Here is a 25,180-nt window from a genome sequence, read left to right as displayed (position 1 = left end):
GGTGCTGAGGTGGCACTTTGCTGACTGCTCTACTGTTGGCAGCACTCACATACACACACGCAGTAAAAGTTTGACCTGCTGTTTTGCAAAAATGTAGGTGGGGACAAAAAGAGAAGTAGAGACAAAGGAAAATGAGAAAAAGGAAAGTCTGTGTCCTCAATTTAAAGACATAGAGGCAGTGGGACAGTTTTCATACACAGCAATCCAAGGTCACTCTTGCTTTGCCTTGAAAATGCTTTGTTTTCACCTCTTTTGAGCTCCCTCAGATAGCGACTCAATGGTGAGACAGAAATTGAATAGGAGTGGGTATTTTGAAAGACGCTCAAATCAGAAAATGTCAGGTAAATTTGGGGAAATATTCATCAACTCCCTGGGAAGCCATGTTTCTTATAGCACCTAATCCTTCGTGAGGCAAAGCACAGTGAGGACTGGAGTGCCGGTGTTAATCAGCCAGAGGAGAGCCAAATTGCAGCAACTACATTAAGCCGTTAAGCACACCACGTCTCCAAATTGTTGAAGGTGTCTCACTGAGATGAATGCTTCTTCTTATGAATAATACATCACACACATGCACACAGACAAAACCAGGCACATACTTTATATATGTGAGGGCACATGCAGACGCGCATGCAAACGCATGCAACGCAGTGCGCGTCTCTTGCTGAGTTAGTGCGACAGCTGTGCAGGATGGGGGGGGGTGGGGTTGACAGGGAGATGTTCCCAACGCTTCCTTCAGACCGAGTGAAGTCCGGCATCAGCTAGCCTCCACAGACACTTTTACACCAAACTCTCATGTCTGTCAGTGTCAATGTTGAGGCTATGAAATGTTTATGATTCAGGAGCTGTAGATAAGATGGAGATTGATCTGGATTGAAAGGCAAATAAGATTTCCAAAGCCCAGAGTCAGCTGAAAAGCAGGCAGAGGGAGCAGAGGGGGAGAAGAAAAGAGAGTAAGAGGAGAAAATGCATTAACACAGGTCTGGTCCTGAGAGAGCATAGAGTAATGAGCACTTCCTCCACACGCACTGAATACTGGGGGGAGAATATGGACACACCACCATGGCCAGCTGATTGATGCTGCGTGAGTTCGTATGTGTCCGTGTTTGATCCTTTTGATGCTTGACACTTGCAGCTCTTGACTACTGAGCTTGTTGTGCGATGTGTTCGAGAGGCTGGGCGCACCTAATGCTGCTATCAAAAAACAGCAGGTACATTCAGGCTTCTTGCGGGCCAACATTTAAAATTTATAGCATCGACTGTAAGTTGGACGGGTGTGTGTTAGGAGAAAAGGGAAGGTATCCTATATGAAGTTTTCATGTGAAGGACAGCGGCGCACAGATCGAGGTAACTGCCAGCCACTAGCACTGCACGCCATCAGAATAGCACTTCATGGGAGATTAGGAGGCCGTGGCTCTCTTTAACGCCACGGCGATAACATATCAGCTTTGATTTACGATGTCTCACGGCGGAACAAAAGGGGAAATGATGTCATCAAATAGAGCGTTTTTCAAAGGCCAGAATGCGTGTGCTCGCATTAATGTGTGCATTTGTGTGTATGCATATGGGACGGATGGAAGGATAAGACCCTTTGATGTGTCCCCCGACGGCTCTGGCCAGCTTGTAGGAGAGGAACAGAGCACAGGCCACCAGAGAGTTGGGGCCCAGGCCCCGGGGCCTGTTCTTTCTCTCCCCCTCCCAGCCTGCCTCCCCCTCCCTCCTCTGATCAATACTGGGTCCTAATCACAGAGGACAGTATGGTACTCCTCTCTTTCTCTCATCTCCTCTCTCACTTTTTCTTCTCATGGTTTTTACAACCTCCCCTCTGCCGCGCTACTACTATCTACTAGCATAATAACACACATTTGTGTATTCTCTATGTGTGTGTGCGTATGTCCACACCTTTGCACGCGTTAGCCACACACACTCTGCCAGTGTTTCTAAGCATATTTGTGGAAAGGGAGTCAGTTAGAGTCTCTGTAAATACACAGGCTTATACAAGGCTGTTAAAATGTGTGCATGTGTCTGTGTACAACAAGATAAGACAATATCCTTGAAAAAGCAACACCAACATAAACCCCAGTGAATTATGAGCAGCATGCATAAACTTGAATAATAACACAGGCCCTCATTTTGGTGGCTTTATCCCAGTTATCTAATTGCCCATGTCTTTTTTTTTTCCTTTAATAAACTAATGAATGTGGCTGGATTGAGGCCTGGAATCACATAGGCAGCAATAAGTAGCACTGCTTTAAACCTCAAACTGCATCAGAACAGCTGAATAATTTGTAGGAGAAATAATTACGGGGCAGAAGAGCAGGCATCAATCCTGGAACACCGACAGTGCCCTCGCTGGAAACCACCTCACCCATAAGCCAAGGCTCCATTAGGTATTGTCTGGGGCCCACAGGCTAATTTGTTTGCATCAATAATACATTCAAAGGATTTATCTAACTTGCAAATGAGTGTTCATTTACTGGTCCAAGAGGCAGGGAGGAGAGCAGGCAGCAGGAGAGAAGGTGTGAAAGGCTGAAACAGCTGGTTGGGGCTAACTGGGACACAGTTAACCCTTTACTAGGCAGCAGGACGGTGGTCCATATCTACAGGTTAGTCAGTAGTATTCAGAAATGGTTGGTTCTGACATGCTTGGATGAGAGCCAGTGTTTATGTAGGGCAGAGACAGGCCAAGGTGCTGGTGACCAACCCTTGGAAAGGCATCAAAAATGAGGCAGAGAGCCACCGCACAGCCACAACTTATTACCTGCTGCACCGCAAATTCTCTGATCGTATGCCAGATGACAAAATGACAAAGAGGAGAGTATGCGTGTGTCTTTGTTAGAAGACGGGGATACGGCATTAGCGAGACACGGTGGGCCGTCCTTGGGGGACACTGGGATCCCCAATGCTCTTTGATCCTTTTACTGTGCTGTCTCCCACAGGTGACACCAGGACATGAAAAGCCAAAAGAAGTGGAAAGAAAACTGAGGGAGTAAAAGACGAGGGTTATCAAGAGCGATCTAGCGAGAGAGAGAGAGACAGAGGAGAAGAGAGAGAGAGAGAGAGAAAGATGGGAGAGGAGGAAGGAAGCTGGCCATGAACATATGCTGCCTTTCTGTGCCAAGCCCCACTGGCTCAGGCAACCCACGCATACGCTGCACTGCTGCTGCTGTTGCCACTCCAGCCCTCTCCAACACCAACACCATGGCACTACTTAGTCAAACAAAGCTGGAGAGATGAATCTGGAAAGAGACGGGGTCTCCCCAGTCTCACCACTGCCAGGATAGGGCTGCTTAGCTTGGATAACACAGGCTGATTATACACGCACACGTACATATACAGAGTTGTGGCTTTCAGCTGTTTGGCTAGCTGCCCCCTAAATTTGTGACACTTCTGATGTGGGCCACCATACGAGAGAGATTTTTATAATCTCTTTATGGGCTAGTCACTTTCACTTTGAATCACTTTAGTTATTGGTAGAAGCTGCAAAATATTAATTTGTACATACCAGGCTATACAGTGGACTATAAAAAGACATTTTTTTCCCAGTAAACTTGAAATGTCTCTCGGGGTGATCAATCAGTTGCTGATAAAACCAGGTAAAGCAAATATGTCAGATGATGTCACTGTTATACTATATTTAAGGATGTATGGCAGGCATCTCAAACCGGTTCCATAAAGGGTCGCGTGGCTGCAGGTTTTCATTCCAACCCAGGAGGAGCACATCAGGCCAACCAATCAACATCAAGGGATCACTTAGTTATCAGCTGAAGACTGAGATCAGCTGATGAATTGATTCCAGCCTGGTGTGTTCCTCCTTGGTTGGAATGAAAACTTGCAGCCACGCGGCCCTTTATGGAACCGGTTTGAGATGCCTGATGTATGGTATTGATATCAGCTCATCTGATAGATTAGTCAATTTAAAATCATTAGAAATCACACATTTGGTCAGACATGACAAAATAAATCCTGTGTTAGTTGGGGGGACAAAGCAAAAGACTAATGAATCTAAGTGGGAAGAACATTGTTGATACTGATTGCATTATCTTGAAGACTTGACTTTTAATAACTTTGTGTGTGTGTGTGCGTGTATGTGTGGCCATGTATTACTCACATTGTACTCGCCTTCCTTAAAGTCCTCGTAATGTAAACATTTAATGGGGTAAGGTGTGTGTGTGTGTGTGTGTGTGTGTGTGTGTGTGTGTGTGTGTGTGTGTGTGTGTGAGTGCGTGCGTCAGACCAGGACATGAGAACTGTGGTCACTGGTACTGTGATGTTTGATGTACTGCACACCTAAAGGTATTATTAACACTGGCAGTCGAGAAGGTTCGATTCAGTTTTCATTGCTTAAACATTTTATAAGCACCACTCTTAAAATTCACAGAAAGGTCACACACTAATATTTTTATACAATACTTAATAAGATTTTTAAGTTATATCATTTATGTATGAAAGATTTTGCTTAATGAGGCGCTTACATTAACCGCTGCAGTACGGCTGGGGGGTTTCACAAAAATGTTTCAAATAATGGCTGACCATGTATTTGATTTTAGCATGTTGTTAGAGGAAAGGATGGCGGGAGGGAGGGAGGGAGGGAGGGCAGGGAGTGGAGGGAGAGTGGAATAACGGCTTTGGAACAGTACTGAACATGGCTCCCCACTGGGATTCAAACCAAGGGCAAAAAAAAAGAATGCAGGCAAACATCAACAGCACAGATCCAAATTGCTTGCTAACACACACACACGTGCACAAACACCCTTGTATGTTGACTCATAAATCCACACAAACCCACACCTGTAATAGACCCTTACAAGAATGCAGACACACAAACACCCTCAGACAACCAGACATCTAATAACAAATGCTTGTATAACACAGAAATCAAATTCAGGGTTCATCTTGCAATCCGAGCCTCGCAAACTCAATTCCCCTCTGACGTCTAGCCGCCTCACATTCCACGCCTTTTCCATGTGAACGAATGGGGTCAGTATCGTCACATAAACATCATCCTCCGCTCCCTCCTCCCCCCTCTCCCCTTTCTCAGTGAATGGATGTTGAGCACTGGTGCATATCTACGCAGGGATGGCAAGGGCACCGAGGAGAGAAAATCAATACTATATCTCACCACTAAGCACAATCCCAACCAAAAGCAGCTGGAGTTTGCAGGTTGCTCCATAAACTGGACGGCTTCATCTGGCTGGCCGCTGTGTCGGTGGATTGCTACAGTAATGCACTATAGCACAATGGCCTAGGCTAGAGCCTGCCAGACACAGAGGTGCATGCACACACACACACACACACAAACACACGCACACAGAGACAAACAGCAGGCTCCCAGGGGCTGGGGAATAGCAACAGCAATGAGAAAAACTCTCATGAGGCAGGAACAGAGTTGACAAACACACTCTCTCCTCCGTCACAAGCAAGGAAAAGCACCTCTGGACCATTTAGCCCACCCTTACAGTGGAGTTCCACACATGTGCACGTACACATACACAAACACACACACACACACATATATATATATATTTACACACACACACATAGGCATACACAGAGAAGGCCCTTAAAATACCTATTCTAAAAATAGCAGGCGGGAAGCGGGAAACGGGACTGAGGCTATTATTATTGCGCACACGTCCTGCCTGGTCCCACCAAGGAAAGGGAAGAGACTAATGATTTTCCTGGTGCAAGCAATTAAAAAACTATTTGTCACCTGCCAGGCTGCATATGACGTTAGGGGCCTTGGCAGAGGACCACAGAGTAACTCCACATACACACACCGTACACACACAAAGTGGGCTGCACCATAGCAAGTCGTCCAGAGGCAGAAATGGTGCACGAGAAACAGGTGACAGGAAAAAAAAAAGAAAAGGGAAGCCGAGGGAAAATGAGGTAAGAAGGGAGGAAACGGCACTTTGGACAGAGGAACAGAGTTGGGTAAACGGCTGATTTATCCGGACAGGTTAATACCAGGCCAGACAGCGCCTCAGATGGCGTACTGCCATCAGGAAGTCATGTAATATTTAGAATCCAGCCAATGAAAGTCATTCTCCTGCTGCTGGGCTTCTGGCTAAAATAGAAATGTATATTTCCCCCTCTACCCCACCCTGTCTCACCCCCTAAGAGCACAAAAAGAGAGTATTCAACTCTCTGCCATCCATATCCCAACTCTGTCTCTCTCTTGCCCCCCCCCCCGGCAGGCTTGTACACACGTTCACTTCAACTGAACTGCTGTAATCCTTGCTGGATTTGTCTAAACGGGTTAAGGAATTTTAGCAAAAGTAAAATCACATTTCATCGAAAAAGTAACATCTGAGTATAATTAAAATACTCCATATTCCTCCTGCTGCAGTCTCTGCATTACGAGGTAAACACTACAGGGAGATGAGGAACAGCCTGTCAAATCTGAGTTAATGTGGTCACTGAGGAAGTCAACTTTCATTTGTTTTGTTTTGTTTTTTCGTAGTTGAGCTCTCCCATGTTGGGCTGCGGAGGAGGGGAGTCTATCCATTGCAGACTGTATGAGTGTTAGGATGGGCCACACAGGGGGCACAGGCTGACTAAAACCTCCCACTATTTATAAGGAAACATCCCCTGATACTGCCACAGGAGCCCAATATTGGGCTATGGGAGACAACCTATATAAATTTGGGAGGGGGAAGTAAATAATATTAAGACAAGCGTTATGCCTCCCTTGCACTATGCAGCCCTATCCAGATCCAGCTTCAAGCGTACACTCGGCTGCAGTAATTTACGAGGCAGCTCGTTAACGTCGGGTGATTTGCACTGCTCGTTTGCTCCCGCTCATCTCTACCAAATGATATCATCTTCTACCTCTAATCTTCTAACTCTAATCCCCCATTCTCCAAGCACATCCACCCCTCCCACCTCTTGTTTCCTTCTCTCCTGCCATTCCTCCTCTCCTACCCTTCCACGTTTTTTTCTTTTTTTTTTTTAGTCTCGCCTCCTCCTCCCTTCTCCTCCTCTCAATCTCTGTGTCGTCTCAGGTTTGCGTGGGTGAGTTTTGAGATGGGGGAGCAGACAGAGATAGGAGCAGAGCCATCCCATTGAAGGGTGTGTGCGCATGTGCGTTCAATATGACATCCATCCAGATCAAAAAAGACTAAAAGAAGTCTGGTTTGACTCTGAAGGCTTTATGTGCCCTTGTAGTTACTTTTCCACTGCCCCCTACTGAGAGAGAATGAGAGCAAGCCTTTAAAAAAAGGAGAGATTTTCTCTCAAAACTTGCAGAGGGGAGAAAGCTCAGCAATCCTGGGGAGACACAGTGGCAGAGAGAAATAAAGACAGGGATGGGGGTTGGGGTCAGAACAAAAGGCAGGAGAGAAAGGGAAAGAAAAAGAAGAAAATATCAGGGAAGACACAGATGAAAACAATGTTTATAACAGAAATTGACAATGAGGGAAACAAATGGTATTCTTTTTATCCATAATAAAATACCTTTGGGGCTCGCAGGTCTTCACTATTTGCCTCAACTAGTAAATTGATTCTCCCGTTCATTGGCCAAATACTTTATCTTTATCTTATATCTTTTCCAAAAACAGTCCTCAGCCTCTTAATCGTTAACCCGCTGAGAAATCAGCTTGTCTCAGACCAGATGCAGCTAACACCCTCAGACAGACAGATTTTCACAATGAAAATTGCCAATTATAGAAATTGCAATCAGAGCTGTTGGCTTGTATGTTGATGAGTGGTAGCTGCTTGAAGGGGGATTCAGATCGATATTTGACTGAATGCAGAGTGAATGACTCTGGCCCCACATTACTACGGCTTTCATGCCAACTCCCCTTCGCTCTTCTCCTCTGTCTTTAGCACACGCTTCCCCTGTCTTCCCCCTTACCTCCACCCTCTCCTTCCCTGTCTCATCTTTCCCTCTATGACACGTCCAAGTGATCGTGTCGGGATGTCAACCCTCATCCACGGCTAATTGGGGCTCAGAGGAGTAATCAGGGCAGGACAAATCGGACAGTTCTGGTCATTAGCTGTGACCAGTGTTCTCTGGGAAGCTGGGAGATGCGTGCACACTTCTGCCATCACGCCTGAGCCTGCATAGTGACACGGGCAGATCTGTGGCTTGACATGAGCGGGGACACAGAGATTGGCACAGCACAGAGCAGACTTAGTGTGGAGCCATTTGTCTCCTCTGCTTTCTAGTAAACGCAAACAAGCCTTGCTGGTGACACTATGCACAGGGACTCTCCTGTTGTCTAATACGGGGGAGGCAGCAAAAGGCTGGTGAAGAGAAAGCTTGTGAAGTACAACACAGAGGGTAATATCAAATCAGGATCATGGTTTGTTGCGACGCTCTTCAGCAGGCTTACACTGTTAGAGCTATTTTAATCTCAACGCTCACATTATCGGCGAGGGAATAAGACATTTGTTTCCCGCTCTGTTTAGCCAGCCAGCTCTCTGTGCTCTTTTGAGTGGGCCAGTGGAAAGAAAGCAGGAACGGTAGACTAACATGTAAAATATCGGTGTCGATAACAATCTTGGAAGTCGCAAAATGTAAACATGTCGATGGCTGCTTCAACTGAAGGCGAGGCGCATGACTCTGGAGCAAGATGAATGTCAATTCGCCTTACTGGCAGAGCCTTAACCTTTCAGGATAACTGAATTATTTAAGCACCACATACCTGTTGTGGGCCTCTGTTTCGCCGTCTGGGCTCCGGCTGGTTAGGAGGCTGCATGAGTCTACGGCCACGCACGCCTCTTTGGCCGCGGAGTGAAAATGGCAAGACAAATGCAGCGGGGGATTTGTGATAATTGGCCGTGCTGGTGGGCTAGGCGACGAGCCTAGAGAAAAGGTCGCAGGCACTGAGGAACAGATCAGTCTGCCAGGAGGAGAAGAGGCTCTGTGTGCCTCTGGGGTTTAGCTCAACTTCTCTCTGTTTCTTCATATGGGGAGAGAGCGCTCCAGCAAGGGCCATTAATTAAGCACCAGACTAACCTTCAATTTGTTTAGAGGTCAGAAACTCCAGTGTCACTGTTTTGGGCAAAGAACAACTTAGTGCTAACTCTATATTTTCTCTCTGAGTGGAAACCAAGGGTTGCAGGAGTGCTCAGGAAAGTGGTAGCAGGCAGAGGGGCATATTTGAACGTTAATAAGTCGAGGGGATGGAGAGGGTTAATGTCAGATGCATTGTGTCTGTGTGACTGCGCACGAGGAGGAGGAGGAGAAGCGAAGGAGATGAGGGGAGCCACGGGGACATGGCTCACACCCCGACATGCTTGTGAAGCAGCTGTTCTCCTCATGGCGGAGAGAGTGGGGGCCTGCCAGCAGCAGCATGCTGCTGAGAACGCCACAGTCTCCCGCCATAGCGCAGGAACAGAACGGCAAAGCTTGACACACACACGCACGCACACACACACACACACACACACACACACTAAAAAGACATACAAGCACACACTCACATTGCATATACTGCCACCCTCTCCTTCCAGTCCGGTGTTGAGGACTTCAGTTGAACAGTTAGGTGGTGGAGTCAAATTCATATGCTATAAATCTGATCTCATACTCTGTAGAGGTGCATTTCCATTTGATACAAACAACAGCCTGCATAGCTAAAGGCAATTATATTTCTACTGCCTCCATTTGCCCTGAGGTTGTAGACAGTCAGTCAAAACCTCCCCAGGTTTTCCTGCCTCTCTACCCTCTCAGTGAAATCAACAGAACGGTGCCTGGGCTCATCCATGATTTATCTCAGTGAAATATTCATTATGTAGCCTTGCATATTCTGGACGTATCTGATGTGAATCTGGACCTGACAGCTCTGCTCCGTCATCACACATCACCTGAGCCACTGCGAATCCGGCACCTGTCTCCCAGTGCTCCACACAGAGGCAGCTAAACTGATCCGAATGAATAGAGGACTCAGGCAGATACAAAGAATCCATCTGTCTGCCTTTAGCCTGCAGGCATGTCCGCTCTGGGTCTGTAGCTACTGTATCCTGCTTGCACACAGACCCATGACGGCTCACCGCAGCAAAGGAGCTACTCAACTTTTCCCATTCAATTAGCAAGAGAGGCCTCTGCCCTGACTGGTGTCGTGGTGGCGTGAGGCATGATGAGTACATGTGTTGGGCCCTGCACAGGATCTGCTGACAGCACAGGCCAGGTGTATTGATCTTTGGAGATTGCTGGGCTGTGTTGTGAGAGGTGAATAGTGTGTGAGCTCAAAGGCGCTCGGTGATTTTTGAGAAATCAACACAGCCCAAGAAAAAAAAAAAAAAAGTCTGAAAAATGGCTCTGACGCGGTGAAAAGTTAAAAGGTTAGAGCAGAGTAGGTTTCAGCAGCATGGACAGCACCACCGCTTCCACTGCTCAAGGTTCGCTTTAATCGCAGAGCCATCACTGTGATAACTGTGATAACGGGCAGAGTTATCACTCTGCCTGTCCAATTAAGTAACCTCTGAATTATTCCATAAATTAATATCGCTGAAATACTGTCTAATAGCGCTGGAATGATCACAGGGACAACAGTGACAACTCATTTTACTACATAACACTAATTCAAGTGGTTCCAAAATCATTATACTCTGAAGGACTAATGTAATAAGAAAAATGTAACTGCAGCGAATGGTGATATTAATAATGTATTCATGTGAGACAGAGAGTAGAGCACAGTGGCCTAAGCTGAGGAAGGTAAGAGGGAGAAAGTGATAGCTGTGAAGAAACAAGGTCGTCAGCATTCCCTCCTGCCTTACTAGTCATTTCATTATCTCATCCCTCTCTCCTCCTCTTCAAAGTAGAAAAAGCGGGGAGAGGCTATTGACCCCTCTCTGTGTTCGTGGCAGGCAGCAGGACAAATGAAGTTTCCCCTCAGACCCCCTCCGTATTAATATCATAATTATCCCCACCTCTGTGCCCCCGCCGGCCAGCGCAAACTCCACTGTCTGATTTGATGGAGAGGCGCAAGCAGGGAATTACATTCGATTAGCACTAAACAAGAGAAGGGGACACGGAGCAGTAGAATCAATCAGCGCCACCAGGATGGGCGAGATCCTGCGTGTGTGCGCGTGCGTCATGACGGCTTGTGGCTGGAAAGACGGCGTAGCACTAAGCTCATAGATATATGCCTTTAAGTATCTGGTTCTGCATGCTCCAGCAGTAACTTGCAGCATTTTAAGAGTGGATGCACACTGTTATGATGTTTGTGATGAGTTGGGAAACTGTGCGGTTTAGTTGGAAGTGTTGAAAATATACCATGGTACGACACAGAGCCCCATTTTTAATTTTTTTTTTTTTACTACTGAAATAGGAACTTTTTTTGAGTGACAAACCACACAGTCCGCTCTGGGCAGCTCTCTGTCTCAGCAGCAATTTAGATTCATTGTTTGCAACCCCAGATAACTGCGGTGGTACTTTTCTTCAGTCTCAGCCATTTACGGGGATGGGCCAGACATTTTAAAGTGGTCTAATGCCATAGAGAGGTGGAGGTAGCGTGGCGGGGATGAGCAGATTGAGAGTAAGAGGTGAAAAGAACAAAAGAAAATGAATGGAGTGAGAGAGGACCCCCCTTGCAGGTCTTCATTTCTGTCCCCTGTCTCATTACCCAGGCTTTGACTCAATAAAGAGTGGATAAAGAGTGGATAAAGAGGCACACACCCACAGGCTACACCCCCCCCTCCCTAAAACACCTTTCAACAACCTCACTCTGTCTTTTTGCTTCTTGCTTTCTGGCTTTCTTGCACTGTCACACACATATCCAAAAATACACACATATACACACACTGTCCCCTTCTTCCCTATTCTTCTGTTACGTTTCTTTTTTTTTTGCTTCAAATCTTTAAATCTATCTTTCTCTCCAGCTCTCCCTTCAGTGTTTTTTTAGCCTAACTTTTTAAAAGTTGTGTCCATCTCACTCGCTCACTCTCATTCACAGTCTGTCTCTACCCTCTCTGTCCTCTGTGTTCCCTCCCTGTCGGTGCTGTGTAATAGGAGTTATTTTCATCCCTGTCTCTCCGTGACTGTGGCCGCTGGATGGCTGAATATTTACATTTTTCACTCACTGGTGACCTTTCCCTGTTGCCGCTCTGGGAGCTCCAGTCTCCTTGCTGCTCTGCTGTTGACAGACTACTGCCTGCAAATCTCATATGGACACAGCAAATGGTACACAGGGAGTCAGGGACAGAGGGTTCAGAGACTGGAGAAAGGTAGAAAAAAAGAGAGAGCAGAGAGAGAGACTGTTGTAACCAGGGCTGACTGTCAGTTGTCTGACTGGAAATGGTTTGAAGAGACAGAGGTGCTGAAGGTCTATCTGCATCTGCAGAGATATGGACTGAAGTGGTGTAATCTTTTACCTCTGGTGTCATCTTGATTGTGGTTTCCTGTCAGCACAGATGGTCTGCAATAAACTGCCTGAAAGGAGATGTAAATCTGGGGCTCCAGGAAAGCTTAGTGCCAAGGAAAATACTTGTAAATAAATGTTTTTTTGTTGGGCGGCAGAGGCACTTTTTTTGAATGAGCGGATATGTTAGCTCTGCACACCAGAGCCTTATGAGTCATGTAAGGAGATCTGCTGAGCAGAGCGAGGAATGGAGACAAGAGGGAGAGGGATTCAACTAACCAGTTGTGTTTAGCTGATGCTCCCCAGAAACAGGAAAGAAAAGTTGAGTCGGTGAACTCCTCAAAGTTTGATGAGTGTTTATGTGCTTGTATCCTGAAACTGGCAGAGGGCGCGAGTGAAAATGAATGCTGTAGCTTTTAAAAGCTAGTGACCCAGTGTGGCCCCAGCTCTCTGTGTTAATCACTCTCTGTGCAGTGTGTCCTCGTGTTTCTGAATGTCTGCATGTGTCCTTGTGGTGTTGTGTATGTGTCAAGCGTAGCTTTGACCAGACTTTACTTGGAGCTGGTGCTTTGCTTCCATTCATGCTCCTTTGGGTCTGAATTTGACTCAAAAGGTAGGTTTGATTTGAAATAACGCCTACATGGTCATATGTAAGTTGAAAGAGTTGTCAGCCGCTGAAATGTTCTTCCTCTCCATCCTGATATGTGTGCTTAAATGCATTTTGAAGTTCAGATGAAGCTAAAATGAGGATTCAGCAGTCTAAATTAGTCAAATCAAGTGGGTGTCTTCCAGATTTACAGTCTTTGTGCTACTATCCCTGCACTGCAGCTTAGCAAGGAAACACAAAGAGGGAAAGAGGGAATTACCAGAAACACTGTAAATTTGGAAGATACCTACTTGAGTGACAGACATTTTAAATGCACTTTTGCATGTAACAAGAAATGTGGATTTGTCCACCATCACTTACACTAAAATTGTGTCGGGAGGGGATCTATTCTTGGCACAAGAGGAATGATTACAGCAGCCAGAAACTGTATCAATGTACATATTGCAATGTCAGTATTATATTAAGATAGACTTGGAAAAAAATGTGAACCTATCCTTTAAAAGAGCATCTAATACCACCACAAAATGACACGAGATTTCCCTGACAGTTTGCAAATGGAAGCAGATCAAAGATAATACGCAGCTTCCTGTGAAAACTCGGCACATATATCTCTGTGTCTTGTGTTATTTCCAGAATCAGAATGATACATTCCACGCACAATTATTTCACTGCTTTCCTTGCTTTCATTGCTCAGACTTTTTAATAATACACCGCACCTCTCATCATTTGGAAAATATATTTAAGTGAATGTAACCCGAGCGGCTTTGCTGACTGAACTCCGGAGAAGCAGGGAGAGGCATGCTTTTTGTCTGCTGGTGCTGTTATTACTGCTTGTGACACACACAGAGCCAACAGACAGAGCCAGAGAGATATAAACAGTTGTTCTTTGAAAGCTTTTGTTTGCTGTGGGAACACTCTAATTATTTTGATTAGTATTTAAGCATTGTTGAGGCCAGCTTTTCCCTTTTGTCTTTTCCCAACCGGTCTGCTCTCCTCTTCCGCTAACAGACATTGTCAGTGGGGTTGGTTAGACTACAAATGCATTTGTCTTCTGGGTCTATTCAGTACAGGGATTCAGGGATGTTGTGACAATTCTTGTCTTCAGAAAATACAACTTGGAGAAATTGAACTAGAGGAAATTTAGCAAAAGTGTATTTATTCCAGATGGATGGATGGACGGATGGATAGAAATAGCAGCAGCTCCACACAGTCCCATTCTACGTGTGTGTGTTTTATACTCCCTTAAAAGCGTGTGTGTGAATGGTTGCACATATCAGGTACCTTCCAACAATAATGGCTGCCATGCTAAACGAGAATGATGAGATGTATTGGGGGGGTGATCAAAGGACTACTATTTACAGCCACTCTCAGCCTGCGGACTTGACGACCCACTGTAAGCACACTATACTGTACAGGGAACGTCTTCCATCATGCTTTTACTGCTCATCACTGCAGCTGTTAGACAGGAGAGATGGCAAAGCTTTTAGCAGACTGAGATACCGTCCTCCTGCTGGACGGCGTGTATGGGCAATGCCATCAGAAAAGAGAATGACTGGGAAAGATAAGGGAAATGGAGGCTGGGGAGAGAAAAGAGAAGAGAGAGAGAGGCGGCGGGGGGATAGGTTGATGTCTGCCTGCTGGCTGTCAAAGGAAAATGCTTCGGTTAAATGGAAACTGATATCATGCAACTCATTCTAGTTCGCGCGGATAGGCTGGGAGGGTTTGAGAGTGAATCGAACGTGTGGTGAGCTGTAGAGGAGGAGAAGAGGAGTTCTTACCTGGAGCAGCCAGTAGCACCTACGGTGGAAGGTGGGGATGATGGAGGAGTGTACGTAGCAGCCATACAAACACTGGAAGGAAGTGAAACAGAGGAGGAAGAGAGAAAGAGGGACATAAAGAAAGAAAGGACATTAATCTACTGTAAAGTACAGACAATAGGCTGACCTCTCTGCTGACCATGACAGCTGTGACCTTTGAACCCCTGACCTCCTCCCTCCTTACGGTAACTCCCACGTGGACCTGCTGGCAGATGGTCATGCTATTGTTCTCAGAAATTAAGCTTGAAGGAGAAAGTGGATGGGGTTAACCGGAGAACACCTCAGCACTGTCCCAGCATCACCATAAGACTCCTTCCTTCCTTTTCTTGCGTCCTTTCCTTCCCTCTCTTCCACTCTTACCCTGTCCTGCTTGGAGAGAGAGCCCCTGACAGGATGATTCAGGTGCTCCTTACTCCACCCCTCCCCCTCCCCTCCTCCCACCACCCCGCAGGGCACCCTGGCACATAACTAAAGCACAGCGTTATTAATATCCTTATCGTAAACAGATAATACTGTGCCTGGGGGCTTGTTACCGTGGAGAGAGCTCGGCAGGGCTGATAACGCCTCCCGGTATCGGACAGAGGGGCCAGGAGACATTTTTTAACAGCCGGCTGCAGAGCGAACCACCGTGCGGCGAGGAACAGGAGCAAAGCAGCGCTTATCCTCTTCCAGTCCTCTCTCCTCCTCAATCCTTCTCTGGGAGACCCACGGCCCCGGCTCCCAGGTGACCCAGAGGGATGGCTAGCCTACTTTTGCTTGTTTACAACAAGAGTCTACAGCATTCTCTCCCCCAGCCCTCACCAGCTAGGAAATAGGCTATGATTTTGTGCGATACAATATTTGTGAAAGGTGAGGGCTGGGTGGATTGCACTTAAGACAGGATGCTTTGCTCTTACAGCGATAAATCAAACAAGCAGGTCTGGAGGGTTGAGCTTCACTCCAATCCACTTTGGTATAACTGTTTGTTTAGAAATCAGGAGAACTCACAGCTGGGATGATACATACGCTGTTAGTCAGAGTGCGTGCATGCACAGACAGTCGCACACATACACTGACACAGCTTCATTATTCAGTAGTTGTGTGTTCAATACGTTCAGGTGGGTTTCCTTGGGCATTGTGGATGCGAATGGGTCGGCAGGAAGGAAGGGGGGATGGAGGGTGATGGGGCATGGGAACGTTGAGCCACATTGCTTGGAGGACTATGTGATAAATAGCTGCCTTGAAGTGTGCTATGTGCTCGTCTTGTTTGACTAAAACCTAGTTAAAAAGAGCAGGGCCTGCAGAGGAAGTCAGTCTGTACAAACACTCATTTGCCAACATCAAACCGTCTGATTAATTATACAAGCGTACCACTGCACAGCTACATGGACTGGGAACATGGTGAGAGACACATTACAAAGCTAAAAAAAAAACAACCCAACCACACACATTACACAGATGCACAAACACGTGTGCGCGGCTGCGTGTGTCCAAAACATTCACGCATACAGTTATCCTATGACCAGTTCACAAACAGCACAAGTCAGATCAGCCTTGCCTGTTTCTCCAGGTGTTCTATTGTTCCAATCACATCTATTGTGAACTGATTTCAATGCTACCAAACTCTGCGTGTGAGAGTTTGAGATAGTGAAGGCATGCAGACTTCCTCCTGTTCTTATTTTTTTGCTGTACTCTCATCCATTACAGCTGTCTGAAATAGGATGTATGCCTCCTCCCACTCCCATAGCTCTGCCATCCATTACTCCACGCTGGCAACAGACAGACACTTCCTCCCACTCCCACAGTGCATTGAACATCACATTACTACAGTCAGCCACAACTGCTAGCAGCTCACACATTTCTGCTGCGCAGTTTCGCTTGTATTTATGTCACAAACTAAACTTTGTGCTCTTTTCAGGGATTAGGCAGTTGTGATGCAATAAGGCATTTAAGTGTTCATGCATTTCACTACAGCCATGTGTTGCAACACTGTTGTGGAAGGTGCTTACAAACAAAAATGCTACCATTCAATATTTGACTTTAAATTTCAACACCGACGCTGATATGCATACGGCGTAACTCGGAATTCATTTTCACTGCACGCAGAAAAATGGCAGACTTGTTTTTAATGCTGCGTGTGTGCTAAATAAACTTGCTGTCTTGTTAATTCTGATTACAGAGAGTTTATTGATATATCATGGTTAATACTACTCTAGCCTAAAGCGCTTGGCCCACTGAGAGTGGGCTGTGGTGTGGCTGTGTGCAGTTGGATGAGGCTATGGCAGGATTGACAGGTGGGCCAGTGCAACAGGCCTCTGTGACTAGGGCGACTGGGGAGTGAATAAATTAGCCCCCAGGCTGCTTTGCTCTCCCTCTGTTTACTCCATTTCTCAACCACACAAAGCAGCGTGCCAGACAAACAAGCAGCTTAAAGCATAACACAACTGTTGCACCTGTCAGTGCCGATATACAGTAGGCATCAAACACATTTGCACGCACACCAAAGCTTGCGCTCCCTCACCCTCCCACCACACTCCCACGCACACACACTCACACAGAATTTGACAATGAGTTCTTAAGCACAAAACTGCACCAACTCAGAAACGTTCACAGCAGCACAGACACGTACCGTTACACTCACGCACACATCCTTTTGCACACATACACAACCACAATAGACCGAGATAGAAAGGCCAGCCAAGATACTTTTGAGAGCACAAGCACGCCCACATACACAAGGCTCATCATACTCGAGCGCTTATCAGTAATTCAAGACGCATATCAGTTACTGGTGTTTCTGCTGCTCTCTGCATGCTGAGCGTCTGGGTGACAAAGTGACGGCAGCAGAACCATTATTTGCTGTCTTTGGGCTGTGACAGATGACAGCACATCACAGGGCAAGCAATTAAACCATAATTATACACACATACACACATATCCTCTCATAAAAGTGTAGTTTCCCAGTGTGTAATTTCTGAGGCGCTGCTGACACAAAAACAGTGAAATAAATACATAGGTGTGCATACGCGCACACACACACACACACTCACTCACATGTGAATGCATTATTGGTTCACTGTTGTGTCGGGGGTGCAAATGAGACACAATAGAACAATGACACACGGTTTATAGAAGCATTCACAAGCAGCGTGTCCATAATGTATTCATGCGCTGTCAATGCAGACAGCAGGAAAAAAGAGTTACAGCGACGTGTGTCCTCCAAAGTCAGACACTGATGCAGCAAATTCATTTGGTGCTGTCATTCAAGCAAGCGGCCAAGGCGATGAAACTCTGCCTTGGCCCAATGAGAGGGTATTATTGCCTGGCCTGAACACCCCCCCCACTCCTGAGTGGAGCAGGATCGCAGTTCACACAGGGCAAGCAGGCCAGACAAGCCAGTGATAAACAGTTCGGCCTAAATAAAGCCTTCAGATATAAAGGCAGGGCCACCACCGGTTACCTGTCCTGCCTCTGGAGGCCACTGCTGCCCCTGGCCCGCCTGTTGCCCTGGTGACACCTCACTTACATTCATCCATCACGGCTGACAGGTGTCAGGCACAGCTCAGGATGTGTTAGTAAAATGCAAAGTCTGCGGAGGCAAGGCTGGCTCTGGTTATAGTGAGACTGAGAGAGAGGGGAAACTCTCTCATTAGACCATAATGATGTGTGAAGACAGTCCTAATCAGAGCGTGGCACCTTATTTATGTTGGCAATTTGCTGTTTTCCTGCAGTGATGCAAACGTCTTACTGTCAGAGGCTGCCACACATTTGTCTGTTGGATTGTCAGTCTAACTGGTCTAACACACACACACACACACACACACACACACACACACACACACACACAGACAACATGCTTGGCATTTTGTTAAAAACTCCTTCTTGCTGATTTTTATTCCCCCGTGTCCAGCTCCCTGTTTCCATCTATCATCTGTCCGGCCTACTGTTTCAAGGGCAGTTTTGTCGTTGACTCATGTATGACTCGTGTGTCCTTAAATGTCCCCTTAGCCCAAAATCTCTTCACACATATCATCACTCTGGACACGAATAATCTACAGTCAGATCTCATAAACTTCTTCAGCCTTCGCTGCATTGAACGAGCGCTTCGCACTATCGTACAGTTGTTGACATGGACATCCACCTGGTAAAGTCACTTCTGGCTCAATGCTTCATTAGAGGGAATGTATCATTTTGTGTGTGTGTACTTCTGTGTGTGTGCATGTTTGCATATGTCTGTTCACAAGGATGCCTGGGGCAGGTGATTCAGCCTGGGGCACAACAGCATAAATAGAGCTCGCACAGCAGCCAATCAGACAGCACTATCAAACCCCATCCGTGGAGGGAACGCAAAATCCATACTCAATACAGATTCATGGACCATGCAAGATTCAAGCTACCCTGGACATTGACAGCATCCATGATGACTATTGATCAACCAACGATTTCTGGCTCTATACAGACGTGATTAGATGACTTACGGCTGAAAAGTGCCACTTCCAGTTTGGAGGATGAGCTCATTTTCGACTTATACCGTAATGCTCTGCATTTCACCTGCCATCTTTACAGTCAGTCGCTCTGCTCTGCTCTCTGCCAATCGTTCAGCGGGAATCAAATTATCTCTAGTGTCTGGTAGGGTGGCACTATGCCCAGAATGCCCATAATATACAGTATCTAACTTGCATTTTGGATTCAGAGAGAAATGCACAGCTCCTGTATGTTACTGGCACAATGACTGTGGCTTTTATCCCAGCTACTGCTTTCTCTATTAAGATTCTTCTCCTTCTCCATACCCCTTTAAATAAGCCACTACTTGTAAAGTTGTAACAGTATCATTCTTCAGTGCATCTGAAGACTTAAGCAACGGTTGATGAGACATTATACATAATAAATCAAAAGAGGCTTAGATTTATCTCCCCGGTCCTCTCCGTTGGACCAGCTGCAGCCTCTAAATCAGTCAAAACTGAGCGGTCTACAAAATGAATTGGCAGGCTGCACCCGAGCTCAAGGAGGAAATGAAAAACAAACCGAAATTTCTCAACAAAGCAAAACAAATGATGCTCTGGAAAAATGCATGTGTTATGGAAATGACCGGCTCTAAAAATAGCGTGCTTCTTGTAAAATAAACACAAACAGTTGATAAACAGGCCCTGAAGAGGAGAATTAATTAGCCACGCTGGACGCGTAAACACAGCTATACATCAAGTTCAAGAGGAAAACAATAACAGGGCTGAGGCAGTTAGAGAGGAACCCCTGACCAGCTGCCATACTGAAAACCCCAAGTCTCTCTGGCCTCATTCCTGAAGCTCAGGAAGACAAGAACATATTTGAGACAAAAGAGGGAAAAGGCATTTAAGGGCAGAGATCTGTTGTGATGAAGCTGAGTATATGAGTTATATACTGTATTGGGCAAAGGCAGACATGAGAGTAGAGTGAGAGACAGAGGACAGAGAAGACGAACAGAGATGGAAAAATAGACAAAGGGATGTGGGATTTACAGCCGCGTTTTTGCACGTGCCAGAGGAAAGTCATGCACGCGGCCACGCACGTCTGTCTCCCTGACTGAAGACACGGTGTCTGTTGATGCTAATGCTAGCCAGCTGGGCTCACGGCCAAAGGCATTAAGTGGAATCGAATTCCACCAAACTAGCTTTAATCAGCAGGTTTTTAAGGTTAGAATTACTCTCCCTCTCCTCCAGCCCGCTGGCCAAGGTTAAAGCAGACACAGGCAGGGGCTGGGCTCAGCTAATGGGATGGAAGGGTGGCATGGGGCCTACGGCGTGCCACCATACACCAACACACACAAAGGCGCAAAACACACATAGGCATAAACACAGCTACAGACTTTGGTGTATACCAAGTCACACCTGCAAATAACAGTAATGCACATACACCTACAGAAACAGAAATACAGGTCTTCCTGTGTGTGCCTGTACGTGTGCAGGACAAACACACAAATATGCATAATGCATCCGAGCATAAGTGCACTGACACACAGTGACACAAGCTGCATAAAAATTCTCAGGAGGAACAGGTCACAGGCAGACTACATGTAAAATTCATCATCATCATCATCCAAGCTACATCATTATTGACAAAAAAAAGAACAAAAAAAAAGATCTGAGAGTAAGAGACTAATGTGTCCAGACTATCACATGCACATTTTTGTCTTTAGCTCATCGATTCCTTGACATCACGAGCTATAAATAGCCAGCGTAGGTGAAAAGTGAAAAGATGGATGGAAGCCATAAATGTAAATGTACGGGCTTTTATAGACTTAACTATCTGTGCCTGCATAAACAAATCAGACTGCATTATCAGATATTCATGCATATAATATTTCAGGTAACAGGATCCGGTGACAAATACATATTCCGTAGAGAATACCTACACATCAACACACAAATAAACAAACCTTGACCTGCTTTTTTGGTACTATAGCTACACCTGTTCTGAATGCAGCACTGCATAAAGGCCTATTCACCATGGCTAACAAGAATGTTGGAAACCTTAGCTCAAAAGAGGTGAAACGGTGGAACGAGTGAATACTGTGTGCAGGCTGTTTTTTTTTTTTTTTAATGCTTCTCAAAGAGCCAGTAGAAGCCTTGCCTTGACCTCAGCCTACAACAGCGGTCAACACATTGATGCATGTCAACAAAGGAAGGCTTGCTAAACTTTGCAGCGCTCCTGACAGCTTCTCAGAAGTCAAACTGTGTTTCTATAGTACCCACACCATGAGCAGAGGCCCAACCAGCGATGGTAGCAAATGCTCTCCTTCCACATTCCCTCGCTCAGGCTTTCATTTTTCTTTTTCTTTGCCCGACACATGAGAAAGTGGCGTTACTTTGGAGATGCACGAAAGATTAATTTAGCTCAAGTTGAGTCTCTGTTTTTGAAATACTAATAGTCTTGACAAATTTGTGACTGAACTCGCTGCATCTTGATAAAGCAAAACGGCTCCAGTTAGAAGGCTTTGTGACGAGATCAGCAAATTATACTAATGTGAGGGATGACAGGTTACAAATGGATGTTGAGTATATGTGTTAAAGGTAAAATGGCAAATGGAAACCTGTCGTTATCTCGAGACCCCACTTCCTTATCACCCAACCTTTGAGCTGACCTCTAGATTTTCTGTCCAGAGCAGACATGTAAGAAAAAATGTCTCGCAGCAAAAAGAGTAATGGGCATCTGTTTGCATTAAGAGCCCGGAGCTATCAACCGTGACAGGCACTTCATTCCATTAAAAGATGGGGTAATGGATACAGCAATCAGCTTATCGTGCCACATTTTAAGGACTGGAGGTCAGAGGTCGGGTTTTAGCTGTCATTTTTGGTGGGTGGGAAACAGCTGAGTCTGAGAAGACTTTCCCGCAGCGGGTGTCTCCATCGCGCTTAGTCAAACCCAAATGCATGTGTTGGAGAATGGCCAAAGGGATATCAACACAGAGCACAGATACAAATTTAGCTGCATGGAAACAGGGATGGAGGGGTAAGAGAGTTACAGGTACAGACGAGGCTACAGCATGAACCAGGCAAGGAGTAAAGAAAATGACTTGGCGTTTCTTTCTTACTGACATTGTCCTGACTGGTCCTCAAGGCACGTCCCGTAATTGAGCATTAAATAATTAATGAATAAAAGCATCACATGGTGAGACTGCTTAATAAACATAGATGGCATTGTTTGAGTCTGTATGACCGCCCATTAACCTTCCCTTGTGTTAGCTGAGGTAAGGATAAAAGTGCCACTGTGTGGAAAAGGGGAGCACGTCCTCTGCATTAATGAGAGCGAACCACCTAGCCCGCTGTTTCCCCCCTAAAACACACACCAGACACACGCCGGAGACCTGCTGAAGATGACATCACAGGCTCAGCCTCCCTGCCGTGGGTTATGCCAGGCAGACATGCTGCCTAATTGTAAGAGAGAGTCCAGATTTGTAATGCTCCACAGTTCTGTTAGGGCTGATTAGCGGAGGCTCACGGCTTCTCCCCCTGCCGTGATCTATAGGCACTCCAAATTTTCCAATATCTCCGGTGTGAGCAAGGAAGAGCTGAGAGAGACTGTAAATCATGACAAGTCCTAGTGAGCGGAGGAGGAAAAAAAAGAGGATGGATGGATAGATGGATGGAATCGGAGAGAGAGAGAGAGCAACACAGAGAGACATCCAGCTTGTGTGAAAACATGAAGGGGGGAGAGGAATGGAGAAAATTATTGAGGGAACAAGGTGATGGGAGAGGGAGTAGTGCACATATAGAGGAGAGAGGAGCGCACATCAGGGAGACATGAGAGAGTTGGGGAGGAAAGAAGAGAGGAGAGGAAAGGAGATATGATTACCACGGAAACAGCAAGAAGAAAATTCCCGCCGGGGAGAAAGAGACAGAGAGTATGGAGCAGACAAAGAGGAGAAAGAGCATGGGGGGAAGAAAGGGAGTGGGAGGACAGAGAGACACAGAGAGAGAGACAGAGAGAGGAGAGGATAGAATGAATGCTAACAGGGAGCCCAAACCCAGTACTGAGGCTTTATCCTTCACAGGCGGAGGAGCAACAATCGCAAACACATTTTCTCTCGCCCTGGCCCTAAGAGAGATAAAAAAGCAATTTGTATTCTATTCCTATTCAGCGTCGCTTGGCCTGTTTCTCTGCCTGCATATTTGTAAACACAGCTTTGTCAGAGCAGCTTAATCTTCCCAACACAAACACAGACTACAGGAAGGAGGGGCGAGGAAGGGTGAGGAGGGGTGAGGAGGGAGGAACAGTGATGAGAGGAGAGGAGGGTAAAGGACGAGTGAGAAGGAGGGCAGGAGGGTGAGGGAGGGAGGGGAGGTTTCTGGAGCGGCCGAGGGTCATAGAAGAAGCCGAGCGGGGCATCGAGGATCAGAACTCGTTTCCGTCTCTGCTGCCACGGGATGCCCCGGTGTCAAACTCTGAAAGTCCCATTGTGTGACGTACAAACACACACACACACACACACAATTGGTTGACCCATTCTCCCCGTTGTCTCTCTACCCACTGGCCTTAAAGTCCAGCAGGCCGAATTACTGACAGAAGCAAAAGCATTCCTCATCATATGGCCTGGATGTGACAGATGGAAGAGGTGGACCCTTGTGTTTCCTTAACCGCCACCGTGCCTCTATTTAGTGCTTAGTGCAGCACATTTAGCATGGCGCTCAAAGGTATGCACTTCCAGGATTCAGGGGAACCGAAGTCCACGTTCTGTGACATCACTGCCACCGACAATACATTAAAGCAGAGAGGCTGAAATAGGGAGAGGCAGGGGGAGAAAGAGAGGGGACTTGGAAGTGGCGATCGTCTGGGTGCACATTCGCTCACAGAGGCGTGAAATTAGGCAGAGCGACACCTGCCAATACGCATTGCATTAAAGCGCACTAGGTTCACCCCACTCCTTGGCCTTCCATATTGCTCTGTATCTTTCTCTCATTCTATTTCTCCATACCCTGAGATCTCTTTATTATGGCCCACAGTGCCCAATTAAAGACTGATAGCTGCCCCATCCACTCCCAGCACTGTGGGGAAGATGGCGCTCCACTTCAGAGCGTGGCAACAAGCCTCATCTTCTGTGCACTTCGCTTCTGTCCCCACCCCTTGTCAGCCCCGGCAGCACCCAACACACCCAATTTGGACAGCCGGGCTCAGCGGGGGGATTAGAAGGATTGAGAACAATGACAGTAATGACATCGATCATGGAAAGATGGAAACGGTAGCAAGCTCGCCCAGACTGTATATCCTGCCTCCAATGTCATGTCCTGTGTGCAGAGCTCCAACAACATATCAACCAACTGAACTGAAAAGTAAATAAAATAACCCTGTTTCTCTGTTAACACACATACCCTTGAGTTTGGGCCTATCAGGGCTTATAAAAGGTCAACAGCATTATACTGAAAACAAAATGTGTTCTGGAGCTGTCAGCTACATAGATAACCAGCGAGGCACATACAGTATTGACAAAATGTTGCTGGGGTGCCGAGCTAACTTCATTCCTTGTTTGCTGCCATGGTTTCAACAAGTGTTGACCCAAGACAACATGTCCTCTGCGGAATATTAATGTCTGTATTTCACTGTCGATGAGCTTATAGCCAAAAAACTTTGCCGATCCTCCTACTTCTGACTGCATGTGTGCGGGGAGACGGAGAGCCCCGCAGACAGACACAAAGCCAAACACACAAAAGGCAGATTTGGAGAGACGGGTAGTGCCACAAACAGACAGAGAGACAAGCGCAGAAAGACAGGGAGAGCCACAGACACACAGCAGGCAGATGGAGGAGCCTGAGAGCCCCCGGGCAGCCCTGTGATGAAGACAGTGGGGAACGCAACTGAAGGAGTCCATGTTATGTTCAGATTGCGATGAGGAGAAGGAAGGGATGGCTGGTTAACGGGGGTGGGGAAGGCAGACGAAAGTGAGGGAATAAGAGAGAAAGACAGAGAGAGAGAGATAGAGGGAAAAATCAGCCAGTGAGCCA

At 46.4% G+C, this 25,180-nt stretch overlaps 1 protein-coding gene across 1 annotated transcript in view; it reads right to left on the bottom strand.

The window, feature by feature from the left end:
- Window positions 1-25,180, bottom strand: part of camta1a (calmodulin binding transcription activator 1a) — a 272,264-nt gene that overhangs the window by 43,146 nt on the left and 203,938 nt on the right. The window contains exon 6 of the mRNA XM_041945876.1: window positions 14,691-14,762. Within this exon, the coding sequence (XP_041801810.1) occupies window positions 14,691-14,762 (72 nt within the window). The remainder of the gene's footprint in view (window positions 1-14,690; window positions 14,763-25,180) is intronic.

Source organism: Chelmon rostratus, chromosome 10, assembly GCF_017976325.1.
Source record: "Chelmon rostratus isolate fCheRos1 chromosome 10, fCheRos1.pri, whole genome shotgun sequence".
NCBI lineage: Eukaryota > Metazoa > Chordata > Actinopteri > Chaetodontiformes > Chaetodontidae > Chelmon > Chelmon rostratus.
This window is presented reverse-complemented; position numbering and strand designations above follow the sequence as displayed.